This window comes from Lagopus muta, chromosome 1 (genome assembly GCF_023343835.1).
Source record: "Lagopus muta isolate bLagMut1 chromosome 1, bLagMut1 primary, whole genome shotgun sequence".
NCBI classification, from domain to species: Eukaryota; Metazoa; Chordata; class Aves; order Galliformes; family Phasianidae; genus Lagopus; species Lagopus muta.
Genome location: NC_064433.1, coordinates 12219275 through 12238249, shown reverse-complemented (window position 1 = coordinate 12238249; position 18975 = coordinate 12219275). Strand labels below are relative to the sequence as shown.

General features: G+C 45.7%; 1 protein-coding gene across 2 annotated transcripts in view; it reads left to right on the top strand.

The window, feature by feature from the left end:
- Positions 1-1264: 1264 nt before the first annotated feature.
- RSBN1L (round spermatid basic protein 1 like) overlaps positions 1265-18975 on the top strand; it is a 47144-nt gene continuing 29433 nt past the window's right edge. For both annotated transcript variants that reach the window (XM_048949689.1, XM_048949679.1), the window contains exons 1-2: positions 1265-1943; positions 13149-13262. In XM_048949689.1, coding sequence (XP_048805646.1) covers positions 1346-1943; positions 13149-13262 — 712 coding nt within the window. In that variant the 5' untranslated portion in view covers positions 1265-1345. The remainder of the gene's footprint in view (positions 1944-13148; positions 13263-18975) is intronic.

The following is an 18975-nucleotide window of genomic DNA, read 5'->3' as shown; positions in this document are numbered from 1 at the left end:
GGACAACACTTATTTCACATGTGCCACACTGCAGGAGGATCGGGAGAACTTAAACACAGAGCTGGCACTGGAATTTCAGGCACTGTATAATTTTCCTTGCTGACAAACGGATAGGAGACAGCAGCAGAAAGCCTCCAAACATTAGCCGCACTGCACTCCAACAAGCAACAGTTACACACAATTGGGTACTATGTCACCTCGCTCCGCCATGGAAATTTCACAAGAACGAACCAATGAAAACTTGGCGTTGTGTTTACAAGCAGAACGTGCTACCTGGGAAAGCAAAGGGAACATCCTCGTGCTGCTGGCCGCGCTGCCTCTGGGCCGCGGGCGTGGGGCCGGGCTTCGCAGGGAGGCTCCGGGGGCCGTGCCAGTTTCCTCTGGGTGAAAGCACGAGGGATTCCTCCTGCTGAAGATCGAAGCCCTTAGAAGCGCTGTTCTTTTGTTTCTCAACGTTCCCAAAGCTGAGAGCTTGAGCGTACAGCGATATCTCACCCAAAGCACAAGCGTACCGAATGGGCTTGACGTAGTGCTGACGTGCTGCTGATAGCAGCAGGGACTCAGGGCTTTACAGCCTGCAGAGTTGCCACGAGGTGCATAAACTCCTCATTTGCAGAGGTACCAGAAGGCAGGGGCTGTTCGTCCTGCCTCGGGCAGGCGATACATTCCTGCGAGGGCCACGTCTGGATGTCAGCAGTGAGGTTATCGTACAGCCCGGCAGCAGCAGCTCAAAAGGAAACAAGGCTCGAAGCAGGAAAGAACAGCACAACCAATCCCAAAGCCCAACTCCGGGCTTTATTCATCTTCTTACGCAGCGAACGCAAAACTCAACAAAGCGCTCCGCTCGGCAGCGGCCCGACAGACAAAGCCCGCAGCGGGAGCTGCCCTGCTCTTCCCACTGCGCCGGGAAGGAACGTTCCCAAGGAAACTCGCCGCCACGCGCGGTCAGTTCACGCGTAGCACTCCTCCGCCCGACCGCGCCGGCTCCGAGGAGCGCCTCCCCGTGACGCAGCCCCACGCGCCGGCCACCGCCTCGCCGCCCCGCGCCACAGCCGCCGGCCTGGGCTTCGGGTTGGGGTTATGGCTGGAGCCGGGCCCCGCCCCACCGAGCGCCACCCACCCCCGAGCTGCAGCGCCCGCAGCCCCCGCTCCCCAACTACGCACTCGGCCGAGCTCGCCGCCCCCAATCCCCTCAGAGCCCGCCCCTTCCCCGCCACACCATTGGCCGATCGCGCCGTCTCTCCGGCGCCGCCTCCGCCGATTGGGCGAGGAGGGGGCGCCCCCTCGTCCCTCCCGGTTCTGTCGGTTGAGGCGAGCCGAGAGTAAATAGAAGCAGGAGCGCAAAATGGCGGAGCCACCGAGCTCCGGTCGTGGCGCGGCGTCGCCGGAGCGAGAGTCGTTCTGCGTCAGGCCGGGCCCGGACGCGAAGGCCTCCCGCGGGTCGCAGCTAGCCTCCAAGAAGCTGAAGGGAGCCGACGAGAGGGGCCCGAAGGGTACCAAGCGCGTCAACGGCGAAGGGGGCGGCGGCGGGAGCGGGAGCGGCAAGCAGCAGCAGCAGCAGCAGCAGCAGCAGCAGCAGCCGCTGCCCGCGGCGGTGCCGAGCTACAGCAACCCCGCGGCGTGGGGCTTCGCCGCGCTGCCGCCAGGGCCCTCTGTTAGCGCGGCCGGCTTCGCCTTCCCCTCGCCGCTGCCCCGGAAGCTGCTGCCGCCCGCCCTGCTGCTGCCGTCCGCCGCCTCTCCCTCCCCGTCCTGCCCGCAGCACCGCCACCATCGGCACCGCCCGGCTCCGGCCGGAGAGGCCGCCAAGCCCAAGAGGCCGAAGGAGAAGCGAGACAAGGAGAGGAGGAAGCACGGAGCGCTGCCCGCGCTCGGAGATGGCGGCGGGGCCCTGAGCGCGGCGGGCCGGGAAGAGAACGGCGAGGTGAAGCTGCTGCTGCAGAAAGGTGGGCGCCGCGCCGGGAGCGGCGGCGGGGCGGGGCGCCGGGGGCAGCACCGTGCGGGGCGGGAAGCCGTGTGGTGCGGGGCACAGCGGGACGGCCGTGCCGAGCAGGGGAGGGGAAGCGCGCGTCGGCTCCGCGGGAGCGCGGTAACGTAACGTAACGAGCGGTAAGTGCGCGGGAAGGCGGCGGCGGCCCGACCGCCTTCAACGCTGTCAAAAAAGGGGGTGTGGAATTAGCTATGGCGTCAGGCAGAAGCTGCCAGAGGCCTGAGGTTTTCTTACCTATTAGGGAAGTCTGGGTGTCTGGTGATTGCCTGGAGATCTGCGAGCAGAACTCAGTTTCTGCCGTTGCTACGGAGAAGACGGTATGTTTACGCAAAACATATTTGTGAAGAATTAAAAGCCATCTCATTGATTGGGCCGTTAATTTGACGGGCGAAGTCGTGCCCTTTGCGTTGAGGCGTGCTGACCTGCGCGGCTCCTGCAGCTGCTCCCGGGGCTCCTGGCTGGAAGCTGCTGAGCGATGCTGCGGAGCGCTGCCTTGGCTCCTTCCTGGGAAGGACTCAAATTGCCGTTGCCGCTGGATGAGGCGTTAGGCCGAACTTGGTGCTGGCAGAGACCGACGGTGGGCGCTTAGAAAGTGCGAGGCGGTGCACGAATCTGTTTTTTATTTCCAGTATATCCTCTCCTGGTCTTCGGTGACCTTAAAGCAGATGTTGGTGCGATTGCATTTATGTTAAAAAAGAAAGAGCTTGAAACGTTTGCTCTGATGAAGTTTCTTTCAAAGGAAAGATAAATTCTAGCATTTATGTAGGCCGAGCTTGCTTTAGTTTTGGCTTCTACATTGTGCTTCCAAGGTGAAGATGAATTCTCAGTGTGCCACTTTTTGTCCAGCTGCATTTTCTGCTAGTTCCCACTAGTATCTGAGTCTCTGGTTCAGCTTTAGATATTCAGGTTACATTTGAGATTTGTTTTTTTTTCTTTTTTTGAACTGTGTGTGTTCCTTTGGTTGAGCACATTGTATGCATCTTCCTGTTGGGGTCTTGATCACTGCTGTACAAGCAGGCTCAAAGTGCATCGCTGTAATGCTTTCAAATATTTCAGTTCTGATGAGCTTCCTTTTCTTCATTCTTGTTTGAAAGATGAATTGTGAAAAATCTTCAGAAACAATTTTCATTACAAACTTAGTTTTGGTGAAACCTTTTTGTTGTGCTCAATAGGTGCTGAGAAACTCCCACTGTATCTTCCTTGCCAAAATGTGGAAGTAATAACCATATTCACTTGGATTGCCATGATGTCCTATGCCACTGTGCTAATAAATCTATAAGAACAGTATTACAGTAATGGGATGAAATATTCTTGCAAGTTGGTGAGAGAAATGATGACAGTGATGGTGTCAATGGAGTCATTATTTACCTTGGTAAAAGCCTGATAGAGAACATCCTGTAGCAGGGAAGGATGCTTTTTGTGACGAGCACAAAGTTTTAACTGCTGTTTGCTCAGAACAGGTGTTTTTAGCTTTAATTTGTTTTTGAAAGCTTGAATACAGGCAACAAACAACATTTTCCAAGGCAAACGATCCCTTTATGGTGTCAGGGTCTCAAGATTTGTTTAGAGGAAGCGGTTTCTGTAACTATAACTTGGTGACAGTTTTGTGCAGGGTTGGAAAACTTTGTGTTCACTGAACTGTGTATTTTTTTTTTCAGAATTGTGGGGTGCACTGCATTCTCTGCCGTGAGCATCCTGCCTTTTAGAAATGGCTCCATATTGGACTGTAGATTAAAGATCAGGTTTGTGCTGTTGATAGTGTGAATAATTTACTTGGAAGGAGGAAGGCAATTATGATGCAGGGACTAAAAGAATGACCCAGGGGAATGAGGGAGGGCGTTCAGAATGCTCACTGCAGAGGAAGATGAAGAGTGGTATGGTAAGGCAGGGGGAGGGTGGTGTGTTCTAGAAGAGGATACCAGAGGATTTCAGGGTGCAGGGTATTTTGGAGTGAGTGAATTTAAGATCCTTCCATGAAGGAGGGAGGAATTAGCATTCAGAAGTTGTTCAAGAGGGAGGTGATCTTGGTATGGGGTGAAAAGCTCATAGTTAGATGCTGTGGAAAAGGAAGGAAAGATAGAGGAAGAGGAAGATGGGAGAGAGAAGTGTAGGCAGCCTGCAGGTGTGATGATGGTCAGCTTAAAGGATTTCATATAATTAAAAAACAAAACACCCACAAAACCAAAAAATCTGAGAGGCGTGCTTGCACAAATTATATAGGGAGAAGGTAGGGATTAAATGTGTCCCTCCTAAATGAATGAGTTTGTAAAAGCTGTCATATGTATAGCTGGTAATACTTTCTGAAAATCAGCCTAACGCAGGCAAATGCAGTCTGCTTTTTCTGCAGTCTGCTTTTTCTGCAGTCTGTGGTTAGGCAGCCTTCTTTGCTTGCAGTGCTGTGGAAAATGAGCAGCAACATGGGATTGGCAGTACTGTTCTTAGCATTCACAACTGATAGATATGTCAGTTTCTTGCCTGCCAGAAGGAAAATGGTGCAGCTTAGGAGGCTGTGATCTAAAAGAAATGACAGTGATTGAAAAGTAAGCAGGTGGGACAGGTGAGACTTCCATGGTTGTTACGAGGTTCTGAAGGTGCAAAAACTCCACTGTCTCCTTTGCAACTGAAGTGCATGTGAATTGCATGTAGGTACAAGAGGTGCAGTGAGCTTGGTGCTGAGGAGGCTGCTGGGAGTTGGGCTTCTGATCTGTGTTGAGCTATGTGCATACCCTTCTGTGTGGAGCAGTTACTGAGCTGGGAGAAAAAGCTGGTAAAGGAGGAAGGGCCTGTGTGAGCTTAGAGCAGGGAAAATGAGGAGTGAAGTTAGGGGGAGGAATGGCCAGACGTGTGCCACGAGGCTGCTGGGACTGCGGGGCAACAGGAGGCATCACGGTGCACAGTGATGGGGAGTGAAGGAACATGAGGGCTGGATTTGGAAAATGGTCATCACAGGGCTTGCAAATGGAGTGGTACCCATAGCATTCTCCTAACTGTAGTGCTGATAGCATGGTGTGTTGACACAGAGGAGGAAATGGTGAGGAGTTTGCACCTACCATCTTCTTTTGCACCTACTGTCTCTAGAAGAGCTGAATATGAGAGCTGATGTCCTTGGCCTGCAGTGCGGTTCTGAGGCTGCAGAGCCTGGCTGTGAGGTGCCCAAGGTGTTGAGCTTGGTTATGGCACAGATGGATGATGACTTTGAGAGGTGTTTTCGTATCTCCTTCCTTGAACAAATGTTCACTCTATGATTTTTCTGATCTTTTCCTTCACTGGAAGGACCTTGAACTTGCAGAGTCATAGCCAGGCCTGCCAGCCTGTGGCTGGAGGAGGTGAATGGAGGGAGCACAGTGAGTCTCAGGGTAATAGTCTGGCATGCAGAGAGCTGGGAAGAGCACTTTGCCACCTGTGTAACTTATCCTGCAAATGAGGGATCGAGTCTGTTTAAAATAAGCTTAAATTTTACTTGACAAGTCTATTTTGGGTAATGGAATTAAAAGTTACGTAACTAGTTTTGTTTTAAAAACATGGTGTGAATCTGATGGAAATGTCTGCCTTACCAGTTTATGACTCTACCAGTTCAGTTAGTTATTTAACTGATAGCCTGCTCGAGCAGTTCATAGTTGAAATAGTTTTGTTAGCAGTGCAAAGCTCAGATGAGCCACTCCCCACTTCATCAGCCTAGGGCGGCTTGTTTTTGTGTTTTGTTTTGTTCCAGGCTTACTGCAGGGCCCGAGCCAAATTCATCAAACATCTTCTGTGTTTCCTTGCCATTTCTGCATACAGCTTCCCTCTCTCTCCTTCCCTCCTTCAGTTTTTTTTTTTTTTTCTTTCAATGATGTCTTTGCTGATAAGGCTGCCTCAGTATGCAAGCAATTACAAAACGAGATTGGTATTTTTAACTTGCTGATGGGGTTTTCCCATGTGAGCAAGAAAGCAAAGCTGAGTATGGTTCTGTAGCTCTTAGGTTTTTTTTTCCTGCCTCCTGCTGCCTTTGAAACATAGATTAAATAGTATTTTAGAACAGTTGCCAGCGACTCTTCAGATACCTTTGTGGCTTTGACTTGCATGGCACTTCTGGTTTGTAAACCTGTAAAACATAGCACTTTTCAGACTTTTTGAGTTCAGCTTGCATCTGGTAGAGGCTCATTTCATGGTCTAAATTGGGTTGGAGAAAGCTTTGGACATTATTCTGTTTCCCTGCTTTAGATCTGGGGCCACCATCTGATGAAATAGGTTGTCTTTTTCCTTCTGCTAAACGTTACCTTTTTCTGATCCCTTCTCCTTCCTTTTCCCTGTTTTTTGGTACTGTCTTGTTTAACTCAAACACCATCTTTGCCCCCAGCTGCTCTCGGTTCAGCAGTCACATCCACACTCGTGAGGCCTCTCCTCTGAATTCTTTGTTCCTGTCTGGAAGCACCACAGTCCTTTGGTTGTAGAATTGCAGGTCGTTTTTCTCACTTGAGGGAAGTGCACTGAGTGGTCAGACCTGAAACCTCTTTGCAGGCTGTTTTTGCAGCTGCCACGTTCTCTGCTGCTGATTTCTGATGCAATTCTCCAGTGCTTGTGCTTCACATTGGCTCATGTGCCGCTGCATGTGGAAGGTCTCCTTTCAAACTGCAAAGATCAGAGGAATGGTGGAGATGAAGTTGAAAGTAATTGCAGGTTTTCTGTTTCTGAAAAAGATCTTCCTTCCCTCCCATTTGTGGAGGGGTTGGGGGAATGCACTCAGCTGGCAAGGGGATTTCTTTAGTCATATTGTGCATTTTAAACTTGAGTTACTGAATGGGTTGTCTATCAAATATTCCTTTTTTTTTTTTTCAATAAAAAACTGCTGGGACTTCTTTTGTCTCACAAGTATTTTAAGGGTTTCTTTTTGTACGACAAGTCAGGAGTGTGCTCAACAACAGTACAGGGGTTGTCTGACAGGATACAAATGCAGGTGACAGAACCGTTAACGTGGTTACATTAAATGCACATAACATGTCTGTGTACCACACTGAGGTGAGTTTTTGGGGTTTTATTTCATGGATATTTGCATTGAGAGTAGGAGAAACCAATGGAAAGATGACCGCAGGGCCGCCCTCCTCATCCCCTTTACCTTTGGTTCTGGTACTGCTGATGTTCACCATACTGATGGTGTCCATTAGAAGTAGTTTGTAAATATGTTGCCTGATGTGCAGTGACAGCCCTTAAATCAAAGGGAGGAGGGAGAGGCAGGATACTTTGAACATAATCTCTGGCTGACTACTAATGTGGGTTACCATCTGGAAAGCTGATGCGAAGCAGCTGCAGCTTTTGGCTCCTGACAAGGTTCTGAAGCTTGTCTTGTAACGCGCAGACGTCCAAGCTGCAGTGTAGGCCTGAAGGTGCAAACTTCACAATGTGACAGCTGCTACTTTGTGCATAATCCAGTGCAGAGCATTTTTCACTTATTCAGTATGTTCTTGATTTTCCTTTTTCTCTTGAAAGCTTGCAGTAAAGAACTGATCACATCTCTGAAATCTCAGTGGTACGATCTGTCAGCTTGTGTCAGTATTTGTTGTTCATGAAGGCATTACAATCACTGTGAGAAGATATCTAGTTAGGAAGTGGAAAACTCCTTTTACAGCCTGAATTAATTCAGTTAGCTGTGTGCATTCATTTAGAATAGGAGGTGCAAGATGTCTTCACAGTGGATTTTTTTCTGCCTGTATGTAGCACAAGGCACACTGCTGTTGCTGTATTTTCATAGAAAATCATAGAATCATAGAATCACCAAGGTTGGAAAAGACCTTCAAGATCATCCAGTCCAACCGTTCACCTATTCCCAGTAGCTCCCAGTAAACCATGTCCCTCAACACAACATCCAGCCTTTCCTTGAACACCCCCAGGCTCGGTGACTCCACCCCCTCCCTTGGCAGTCCATTCCAGTGCCTGACCACCCTTTCTGAAAAGTAACACTTCCTCATGTCCAGCCTGAATCTCCCATCTTGCAGGTCGTTTCCAACCTTGTGATTCTGTGTGATTCTGTGAGAGAAGAGGCTGACCCCCAGCTCACTACAACCTCCCTTCAGGAAGTTATAGAGAGCAATGAGGTCTGCCCTGAGCCTCCTCTTCTCCAGGCTGAACATTCCCAGCTCCTTCAGCCTCTCCTCATAAGCCCTGTGTTCCAGACCCCTTACCAGCTTTGTTGCCCTCCTTTGAACATGTTCCAGGGCCTCAATGTCTTTCTTGCAGTGAGGGGCCCAAAACTGGAGGTCATGGATGTGCTGTTTCTATACCACAACCGTTCTGTGGTTGTTAGAAGTGGCAAAAGTTGCTGCTATGGCATAATGTGAGCAGGATCACCTGCTCCTTGGAGGCAGTCCCTGAAGCAGCAGTGAGCCGTAAGTCAGGCTTTTGTGGACTGCTGGCTTCCTTGAGTGCCGTATGTCACAAGAAGGTTATTGTAGCAGAAGTAGGCATTGGGCTGATGGGAAATCGCTGTCGGCTGTTCCCTGTGTCAGGACCCAGTGGTGAGCAGCATGAGGCATTGATCATCCAGCTGGGTTCTCACCGTGTGCATTGTGTGGGTTTCTGGTTGATGTTAAGGTCAAGGACTGTGCTATGAGTGATGTGCTGATAAAGCTGGAGGTGTTAGCTCAGATGTCCAACAGAAGGATTGGTATTTTCCCAGGGGCTCGTTTCGTTGCTTTTTCTTTTTTAAATTGGAATCATATATAGTTTATCTTTTTCCTGTCACTTCCACGGTGATGGATGGCATCGTGATTGTCATCTTCCCCTCAAAGCCCTGCAATGGTAACATTTAAGATTGGTATATTTTCCATTTTCTGAGCAGACAGAGCAGACTTGGGAGGACATTTAAAAAAATTTTAAAATTATTTCGATCCATGGAACAAAAAAAAAAAAAAAAAAATCCTCATATTCAGTACTTGAATAATCTTTTGGTTATCCCTTACCAGAGCAACTTTGTTAAAAGAGAGAAAGAGCACATAAATCAGCTTAAATAAAACTGAGCTTTGTATTGTGAAAATGCCTGCTGGAATGGGAAAGCAGTGATTAATATGTAGATATGCTCAGGTGGCTTCACTTAAAGGTAATCTACAGTTTTGATGATGTTTTGGCAAGGGGGTCATAAACCTTTCTGTGAACCTATACTGTATCAAAGGACTTAGTTTCATCTTTTATTTAGACTTGAGCATCTTTTTGTTCATTAGTTTTTTAAAATACTTTTTAATCAGCTTTTAGGAAAGTGCTTCCGCCCCCCCCCCCCCAAAAACAGCAACCCTATGGCAGATAGTTCCACAGCTGTTTGGTGACTTGTTCTGGTGACTAACTTGTGCCTTTGTGTACTTTATTTAATTTTGTTATCTTAACTGAAAAAAGTGAATGCAGTGGGATGGTTTTTGGAGTAGGAGTGTTGAATCCAGCTTCCAGTCACTGGTACCTCTGTGTCTGCTGTTTTTTCTCTTGTAGTGCAAGACTTTTCTGTTAAAACTGGACTTCTCTCTGTGAGTTGAATGATCCCGTCACCTTCCTTTGGACTCAGATGATTGATCTCCTCATTAGTATATGAAAGTTCTTAATTCATTGATTGCTTTTCTGAGTGTTCAGTACTCCATCATAGTGAAGGCAAACCGTTCTCTTGGCAGTGCTGTGACATACCAAGGTAGTAGCTGTTGGTACTTGATGTTCTCTTGTCCCAAGTTGCTGCTGTTTGTATTACATTCTCACCTGGAGGACTGTCTTATCCTGTTAACTGCTGCAGCTCCAGCCTTTTCTTTCTTCCCCTTACATCTGTATTAGAAGTGGTATTGGTGGAAGATCACTGCAAAGTATCTTATGGACACAGCAGGGTTACTCCAGTCACCTCTACCTTTTTGTGGTTGGGAGGTGGAGCTGCTCTACACATGAAGCAGGGACCAAGCAAGGTTTGGTATCAGTAGTAGCTGTTCAGAGATCTAGCAGCTATATGAGAAGTTCCAAGCGCTGTTAACTTGCTCAGTGAAACAAGTTTTGTCCTATTAGTCATTAATTGTACAACACGTAGGTTGTTAATTGCCTAATAGAGGGTGCATTTGTCTTAAAATGGGCTTTTCTTTTCGTGTTGTGAAGAGGTTTCTTGTTTCTTGGTTGAGGAAGTGAGATTTGGATTATGTGGTGTACAGCTGCAGGGGATTGATCCTTTCTATTGGAGAAGCCGCTCAAAGGGATGTTGTTCTGGGGCTTTTTGGAAACTCGTAGGAAGCTCCAGCCTGCACTGAACTGTAGCAGATGTTCTGGGCAGCACCGTATGTAGGCAGGAGTTTGTGTGGAGACTGTTTGGAGAGCTGAGCTTGTCTGTCCTGGTTAGATGCCAGATGTGCATCTTAACCATGTGTATGAACTGTATGCTCTGTTGGGTGCTTTACAAGTTACTGACTGCAGTTTCCTTTGTGGTAAACTGAATCTTATGGGAATTTGGTTGTGTTTTATCTCTGTGTCCCATTGGAAGCTGTGAAATGGGCCATCTGTCACTGCAGAACTTGAGAGCTCTGTGTGAGTTCTGCTGGCCAGACTAGAAAACATTTATTTTCCTCTGAAGATGTTTGACCTGAAAATTCAGCTCAGAGGGAGGCAACCTGACAATTTATACTTGTCAGCTGGGACTCTCAATTGTTTTTACTCTCTTCAGTCTGTGCCCTGGTCCTGTGGTAGCTTGGTCCTGTCTTTCTGCAGTGGAATTAGTTGTTCCAGTCCTTCCTTGGATGCATCTACGGTATCTTCAGGTACCGTTTGCTTGTGGCTGTTGCTGGAGGAGGTCACAGGACACTTCCATTGTTTCTTTTGGCTGGAACTTGCTGCCATCATCCCTGCTAATAGCTTTCTAGATCTGAAAATAAAGTGAAGGTTCTTACAGACTTTTGGTTCATTCTCTGTTCTTACACACTGCTTCTATCAGAACTGCAGAATTCCTCAGCCTGGGTTGCTTGTCTCATGCCTACAATAAAGGATTCTTTCAGTCTGTTTTTCATCTTCTTTCAACCAGGCTCAGCATTTGTATGTGCTCTTCAATCTCTCTTTGATTTCTAAGTGATAGAAGTCAAGTGTACCTCTTAACAGTATGCAAATGCTGGGAGAAAATCTCAATTTTTTTCCATGATAATGGTAATCCTGGCAGAGCTGAGCACTGATGCACGCTTCAAGTCAAGCCTGCTGTTACTGCCTCCTTGCAGAGTGAATGTCTATGTATAATCAGTTAATATTAAGATGTTATAATTACAAAATAAACAAGAGAGTTTAGCAAAGCAGATAATGATAACAAAAAGAGAACGGATAGAAAGCTTACCTCTATTCTGGGCTTACTTACAAAACTCCAGAAGAGATCCTTCCCCACTGGTAGCAGCTCTTAATTAGGTCTAGGTGACTTGCCTTCAGCTGTGCTCCTCTGGCTGACTCACTGCTCGCCTCAGGTGATCAGTCAGAGGTTCAGGCTGTGACTCAGCAGTTCCCATACAGTCTGCTTTCAGAGTGGTCAAATCTGTTGTATAATTTATTGTCTACTTCATACTTCTGTGTTGCTGGGATCTACAATTTGGGGGTTTGTCTGTGTGAGGGGAGCTGACTGGAGAGGAAGATTAACATCTGGTTCATCTGCTGTTAGGAAATACAGATTTGTGCTGCTGAGAAAAATGTCTGGGTGCTGTGGTCTGCTGCACAGATCTGTCTGATCTGGAATCCTCTGTCACAGAATCATTGGAGGCCTGGTCTTGGGCATGGTTGTTTCATTTGCTTGGAACTAAGACTTCTGACAGTGTGAAGCACAGCTACCTTATTCCTTGTTTTTTTGTTTTTGGTGCCATCAGAGGTTTTTCTCTCTCTCCACTGCTTGCACTGATCTGTGCATAGGCAGCAGACACGTGCCACTTGCCATCTCTCATCATTTTTTTTATTTTCTTTTGTTTTGACTTTACCCAAAATGCATTCTTCCTGGCTGCTGGGCACGTGAGTTCCATGGCTTTGTTAGAAAACTTTAGAATGAAAGGTAGCAATGCTGCACAGTTGTTACAGCATTTGTTTATGTAGATGACTGTCAGACCCTTGCAATTTTTAACTATTGACATGCTTCAGAAATAGTTTGGTCATATATTGCATTACAGAACTGAAGGCTTTTGTTTGGTTTCGATAAATATTTCCAGTTTGTTAGTATTGAAGATAACTGTGTTTATTTTCTATGAATGCGTGGGGTAAAGTAAATAGGTTTCTCCTTATGTCCATGTGGGGTTAAGAATGCAAGCACCATAAATGGCACATCAGTGTTGCCTCTCAGCTGTGTTACTGACAAAGTGTTCTGAGACATGGCATCGTGTAGAAGCCTGAAAAAAGTGGGGTTTTCTTTTTCCCTGAGGAGGTTAAAAAGCCCAGTAAATCCATAGAGGAGGTCTGAGAAATGAGACCTGCAGTGTTGGTTGTGAGGCTTAAATGCTTCATCTCAAAGGTGATTCTAAAGTCTGCTTGAAAAGATAAGTCCTAGAAATTTAACGACAAAGACATGACAATGTGGAGTGACTGGCAATAAAGTAAATGAATAAATAACTGCTTGAATGAGATCTTCTATGAAAATACAGATTTTTCCAACAAATAGTGAACTGGCATTCCTTTCCATCTCACATTGATTCTCTTAGTCACACCTTACAGCTGTTAGCACAGTATGGGTGTGGCTGGTGAACTGGACAAAGATTTGTTTTGTCAGTTGAAAACCTTTCATGTTTCGAGCCATCTTTGGATGCCTTAAGTCAGGTGAGATTTCTAGTGCAGATGCGCATTCAGGAAAATAGAAACCCCTCAGTTCTCCTGTTCCTAATTGAATGTGTGGAACTTGAGTTTCTAGAAATAAGAGCTGCATCTGGATGAAAAATAAGGACAGAGGTTTGTATGAGTAAATAAAAATGGTTGTTAACTGTGTAGAGCTAACAGGCTGAGTTGTTGGATACAGTTCTGGTGTAATACGAACAAAACTGGTCTAGGTTCTATAAGCTTATGTTGAATTATACAGCAGATAAATATTAGCTTTCCATATTGTAAGTCCTGGGTTTTCCTTGTTACACCTTTTATCCTCTTAATAGGGCTTGCATAATACTAATGCAAAATGTGCACGTGACAAAGCTTGCTGTTCCCACTTAATCATAAAATATTTGCATTTCAGCTCAAATCAAAGAGAAGATGAAAGAAAGGGAAAAGAAGCAAAAAGAGAAGAAGAAGCACAAAATAATGAATGAAATAAAGAAAGAAAATGGAGAAATCAAGTTACTGCAGAAAGGTAGGTTAAACTGCATAGTGTTTTTCTTAGCGGTATTTAAAACCTTTGTAATTGGATTGAGTGCTGAATCTTAATACTGAGTTTTTTATTTTAACTTGAATACCATTTTCTCAGCATAGCTGCTATAATGCTTGTAATTTAAAACTTTAATTATAAACTTGTCAACTGTGTTAGGTACTGCGATTAAAAATAGAACTCTTGCCACAGTGCTTCTTGCGCGGAGTTCCTGAAAGGCACCTGAAGGGCAGTATGGTTCTTGGTCTCAGCCACCATGGGTTCATGAATGAAAGGTCCTGCTTAACTAACTTAATTTCCTTTTATGACAAAGTCACCCATTTAGTTGGCCAGGAGGGGCCAGCTGGTGTTATCTTTTTAGATTTCAGTAAAGCTTTTATACTGTTTCTCATACTGTCCTTCTGGACCCAATGCCCCCTCTGCAGCTAGATAAAAACGTAACGTGAGCAACTGGCTGACAGATAGTGTCAAAGGGTTATAATAAATGGGGTTACATCAAACTGCTGGCCAGGCACTAGTGGGGTACCCCAGGGCACTGTTGTAGGGCCATTTCACTTTAATGCTTTCAATAAATGACTTGGATGTAGAACTGTAGGGTGTTTTGAGCAGGTTTCCTGACAATATTAAATTGGGAGTAGCTGTTGATTCCGTCAAGGGTGGAGAGCCCTTGCAGGGAGAAATCCTGCTTCTCTCAGCCTCTCTTTCTGTGAGTGATGCTGTGCTCCCACAGCCATTTTCCTGGCCCATTGCTGGACTTACTCCAGTATGCCCATGTCTGTCTTGGGCTGCTGACCCTGAGTTCTGTGTAACACTCCAGATGTGTTACACCAGTGCTTAGTCAAGTGGAAGAATTGTCACCATCAGCCTGCTGGCAGAGCTCTTCCTAATTCTGTCCAGGAGGCTGTTAATGATGGCTTATGGTCAGTTTGTCATTTGTGAGGACCACAAACTCCATCTAGGCTACTTTCCAGCCAGTTTTGTCTTCAGCCTGGATGGGGGCATGGCTTTATTATTCAGTGCAGTACTCTGTGCTTCCCCTTGTTGACTGTGTGAGACTTTTATTGGCTCAATTCTCTGCAGCCTATCGGGGGTCCTTCTGGCTTGGCAGTACGACCTTCTTGTGCATCAACTGCTCCCTCCTTCCAGGTTTACACTGTCTGCAGACCTGCTGAGGAGAGTGTGTTACCTCACCATCCCCATCATCAATAAAAATGTTTTGTAGCATTGTCCCAAGGTATCAGCACTGGGATTCTCTGGTAGTGGCTGTCCTACTGGGCTCTGTGCTGCAAATCACAGCCCTTTGAGCATAATAGTAAAGTCTGTTCTCGATCCCTCTGCGTTTGTTGAGGCTGTTTGAGTAGATCCAATATTTTTTATTTTCAGACTCTGCTTTCATTGTTCAGGAACAAATTTCTGATAGATTTTTCTGCTACTATATCTGGTGTAGGATTTCATTTACAGCAAGAAATAAAACCCCCATATCAAAACACTGTCTTCAGTGCATTCATATGAGGTCATGGACAAGCGATTGTGTAATTACTGTGTCACAGTTCAGAGTATAAATGCAGCTCCAACTAATTGCATTAGCAACTGGCAGCTGGTCACCTGTGCTGATCAGTCTCAGTATCAGCTTAGACACTGTGGAATGTTCAAGCTGGTGACTTCCTGTGAAAAGATGCAACTTGTCTTTGTGTAAAAAGGAAGTTGGCGGTTGAGATACTGAGCAACGCATAACTGCCTTAACAGTGAGAATGTTCAGGTTGTGTTTCTGTGCTGTTCTTTCCTATCTTGTGTGCTGAATGGCAATAGAGATGGGCCGCAGGGTAAGACCTTGCAAAGACAGCAACTCTTGTTACACAGGTCTAATGAGAGACACCTAATGAGGATATTGCACCTGAAATGGTGCTCCATTGTTTAAAGTGGGTGTTTAATTAAAAAAAAAAAAAAAAAAAAGGCATGTGCCACGGGTTGTGTAAGATTACCTCTGCTTGTTAGAGCTAGTTGAATAACAGAGTGTGTTGTCCTCACACAGAACAGTGCTGTAAGTGGGTTAAATGCCTGGTCTGTGTTTCACAGTCTCATTATCAGACAAGAATCATATTTTGGGTTTCCTTTAGAAATTGTGCAGCAATGTTTTGTAGAGGCAGTGCTGGGTTTTGCTGTGTCTGTGGTGTCCTGCAGAAATGGCTCCTGTTTCAGGGAAAGAAAGGGAAGTCATTAGGAAAGCAGGCAGATTCCCTCCGCTGGGTTTACATCCTGTTCAGAACAGCAGTTCTGGATGTGTCTGTGGGCCTCCTGAGATCTGGCAGGGTGTGCTTAAGTGTTCTGTGATGATTGTACAGCATTTCCTGATTACTTCTGCTGATGTAGCTTTATGTGCTGAGCTGAGGGCCAGAGAGCGAAGGCTGATGTGCTTGTAGGTGCAACTTGTATGTGTCTGTGGTCAGCATCTCTGTGACCTTCTGAAAGGTTGGTAACTCTTTGTCTAAGGGTAACTTCTTCCTGGAACAAAATTAAGCTCTAAGCCCTCTTTTTCTCAGCTCTGAATTCACTGTGTGGACTTGAGAGCAGAGAGACTTCAGTGCCTGTCTGTGAAGACCACTCACTTCCTCTTAGGTGTCAGGTCCAGATCCTGTTCTAAAAATGTCACTGACTGTCTGCTGAATGCTTTTATTCTTAAGTTGTGAAGGTGATGTTAGTGTTTTGATTTGTCTTTTTTCCTTTTTTTGCCATTTGTTTGAGACTTTCTTTAAGGTGATGGTGGTGATAGGCTGTTTAGCTTCAGACCGTTAAACCAGTGTCCAAGATAAGGGTGGCTAGCTTGGGGAGAGGAAGTCAGTGCTGAAGCTTTGGTGCTTTTTTAGGGAGTTGCTGTCCAAGCCTGATTTTGGTGCTTCGAGCTGCATGCTGGCAGAGTTTGCTACTACTGTTTGAGAAGCTTAAGGATGTGGGCTGTTCATCTGCCTGAATTTGTGTTGCTGTTTCTGTTGAAAGCAACTTGCCCTAGTTTGGAGGACAACTCTGAAAGGTTTTTTTTTTTTTTTTTTTCTTTCTTTTTTTTTCAGCTCCTGACTTTCTAAAGGAAACATTTTCTCTTTCAGTGAGCCTGGTGGCTTTTGTATGCATCTGGGGCTAAATGCTTTTTTTTTTTTTTCTGTCATCGTTTTCACTAGCAAGTGTGTTTTCTGCAGAACAAGACCATGTAGTTGCTGCTGCTGCTTCTCTCTAGTTTTCTATTTGGAAGAAAGACCTGTGTTTTTTGGAAAAGAAGAAAACCTAGCAAAAGCATATTGTTTAATGTTAAAGAAATATAAGCAATTTAATTGTGCACTTCCAAAAATCTGCATGGTTGGGGAAAAAAAAAAAAAAAAAGAAAATTGAAATATTTTTGTAAGGAATTTTTACATTGCTGTGATGACCTGGTTAAAGGCTACTGGAGGACCTGCGAGAAGAAGAGGGGAAAAAGAAAAAGGCTCATTTGTAAACAGTATCATCTTTTTTTCCTTTTAAAGCAAAACAAAAAGTCAGCCCTATTTTCCTGATATTTTTTATTTCTAAAAATGCAGTAGGAGAAATTGTCAGTGTGTGTCTACAAGGTTAAATGTGTTGGCTCACAGAATGACAGAATACAGGGAAGAGCTGAGAATAAACATACTTATCTTACTGGTATTGAAGTCTGTATGTACAAATTATTTTTGAGAGCTTTTTTTTGTTTTGGAATTACATTTAATTGTACTTTCTTATGAACCTTCTAGATTTTTTTTTTTATAGATGGGTTCTGCACAGAAGTGATTATAAAATCTGTATGCATGCAACCTCCATCTGAGTCATACTGCGTGCTTTTTCCCCACTTGCTATATTTGGTCTTTGTGTTCCTCTACAAATCCTCAAGTGTTTTCCTTATTTAATACACTTGAGCGGATGGGGATGGAAGATGCTGAGGTAAGAGCACAGGAGGTGCAGCCCCCCACAGACTGTGTGCAGCAAGTTGCCAACTTCTACCTGTAAAATAGATGCATGCAGAGTAAGACACTTAAAATAACAGGTATGGTACGTGTGATGAGATCATCTGAGAGCAGAGCTTTCATTCCTGTGGGCCTCAGACATTTTTCAGAGATAACACATGTGCTTACCTTGCGTTTCCAGTAGATTGCTGTTACGAAGTTTTATGCAGACATCTTCATTTCCACTTGCTCTTTGTTCCTCCCCTCCTCTTTACCTGACTGCCTTGTTTCTACTGCTGAAGTTGTTGCTGCCTGTGCTACTCCTGCTTAGCTAATGCCTTCAGTTGGCATGGATTGCTGAGACCCTGAGTGGATCCAATAGTGCTGGACTTGGGTGAGCCTTGCTGTGGTACAGGTGACATCATGGCAGCAGCTGCCAGCAGGAGGAAGAGGAAAGCTGCTCTGGCACTGAAGGAGGGGAGAAAAAATCCACCAGAAAAAAACAACCCAAACCCCACACTGCTGCCTGTGAAACCTGTGCAAGCTGACAAGTTCTTTGTGTAATTTCTTTGAAAAATATCCAAATAATTTGTCTGAAGGACGTAAGTACGAATCATAGGCATGTGATGGTAGGCTGTGGGTATAATGTGCACATGTATCACTGTGAAGTAATCTGAATGTTTTCAATGATTCTATTTCAAATACAAGGAACTCAGAGGCAAGATTTGCAAGAGAATTGCAGCGCTGTCATACCTATGGAAAGCTCTTCCTTTGAGATCAGTGCTTCTGCCCTCAGGCTGTTATTGCTAGTAAATTGTTTTGGTTAACTTGCTAGGTGATTCCAGGCAGAGTGGATGCACACAATACAATCACAGGGCAAAAGATAAACGTTTGGTATGTGTGAAGTTGGCTTCCTTTCTGGAGCTACTGGAGAGAACCCAATGTAGGGCTATAAAGACTAATGGGACTGGAGCACCTCTGAGGAGGGGCTGAGGGATCTTGGCCTGCACAGCCAGGGGCAGAGGAGGCTCAGGGGGACCCATAAGTACCTGAAGGGAGGGTACAAAGGGGCTGGAGCTGGGCTCTTGTCAGTGGTGCCCAGTGCTGGCACACGAGGCAGTGGGCACAAATTGAAATACAGGAGGTGCCCTCTGAACCCCAGGCAGCACTGCTGTGCTGTGCAGAGGGCTGAGCACTGGCACAGCCGTCCAGAGGCTACGGATCTCCTTGAAGATGTCCAGAAGGTGCCTGGCTGTGGCCCTGTGCACTCTGCTCTGTGTGTCCCTGCTGGGACAGGGGTTGGGCAGAAGGGCACAGAGCTTCCTGTCAACCTCAGCCACTGTGATTATAATTTTTATGTCATAGATTAATTAAAATATTTTTTTCTCTGGACTGACCAAAGTCTTTAAGAGGTTTGGTATGGTTTACTCTGCCTGCTTTGAAAGTGTGCTTTTTCCAGCAGGGTGAAGGAGGCCTGTATGTGTGCTTCTTGAAGTAGAAGGCTTCATTGGCTGAAGATAATGAAATCAACACTTCCCACTCCATAATGGATTTTTAAAATCCACATGTGAAGTTGTACAGAACTGTATCATTATTGGCAGCGGTGATTTTTGTTGTTCTCATTTTTCTATTTTAAGTGGCAGTACTTCCAATAACACTCCTGCTCTCTAGGACTGCGTGTTTTATTTATTTATGGGTCAGTGAAAGGGGTCTTGGCTACTCCTGTTCTGTGCTATTTTTTTGTTGCCTGTGGC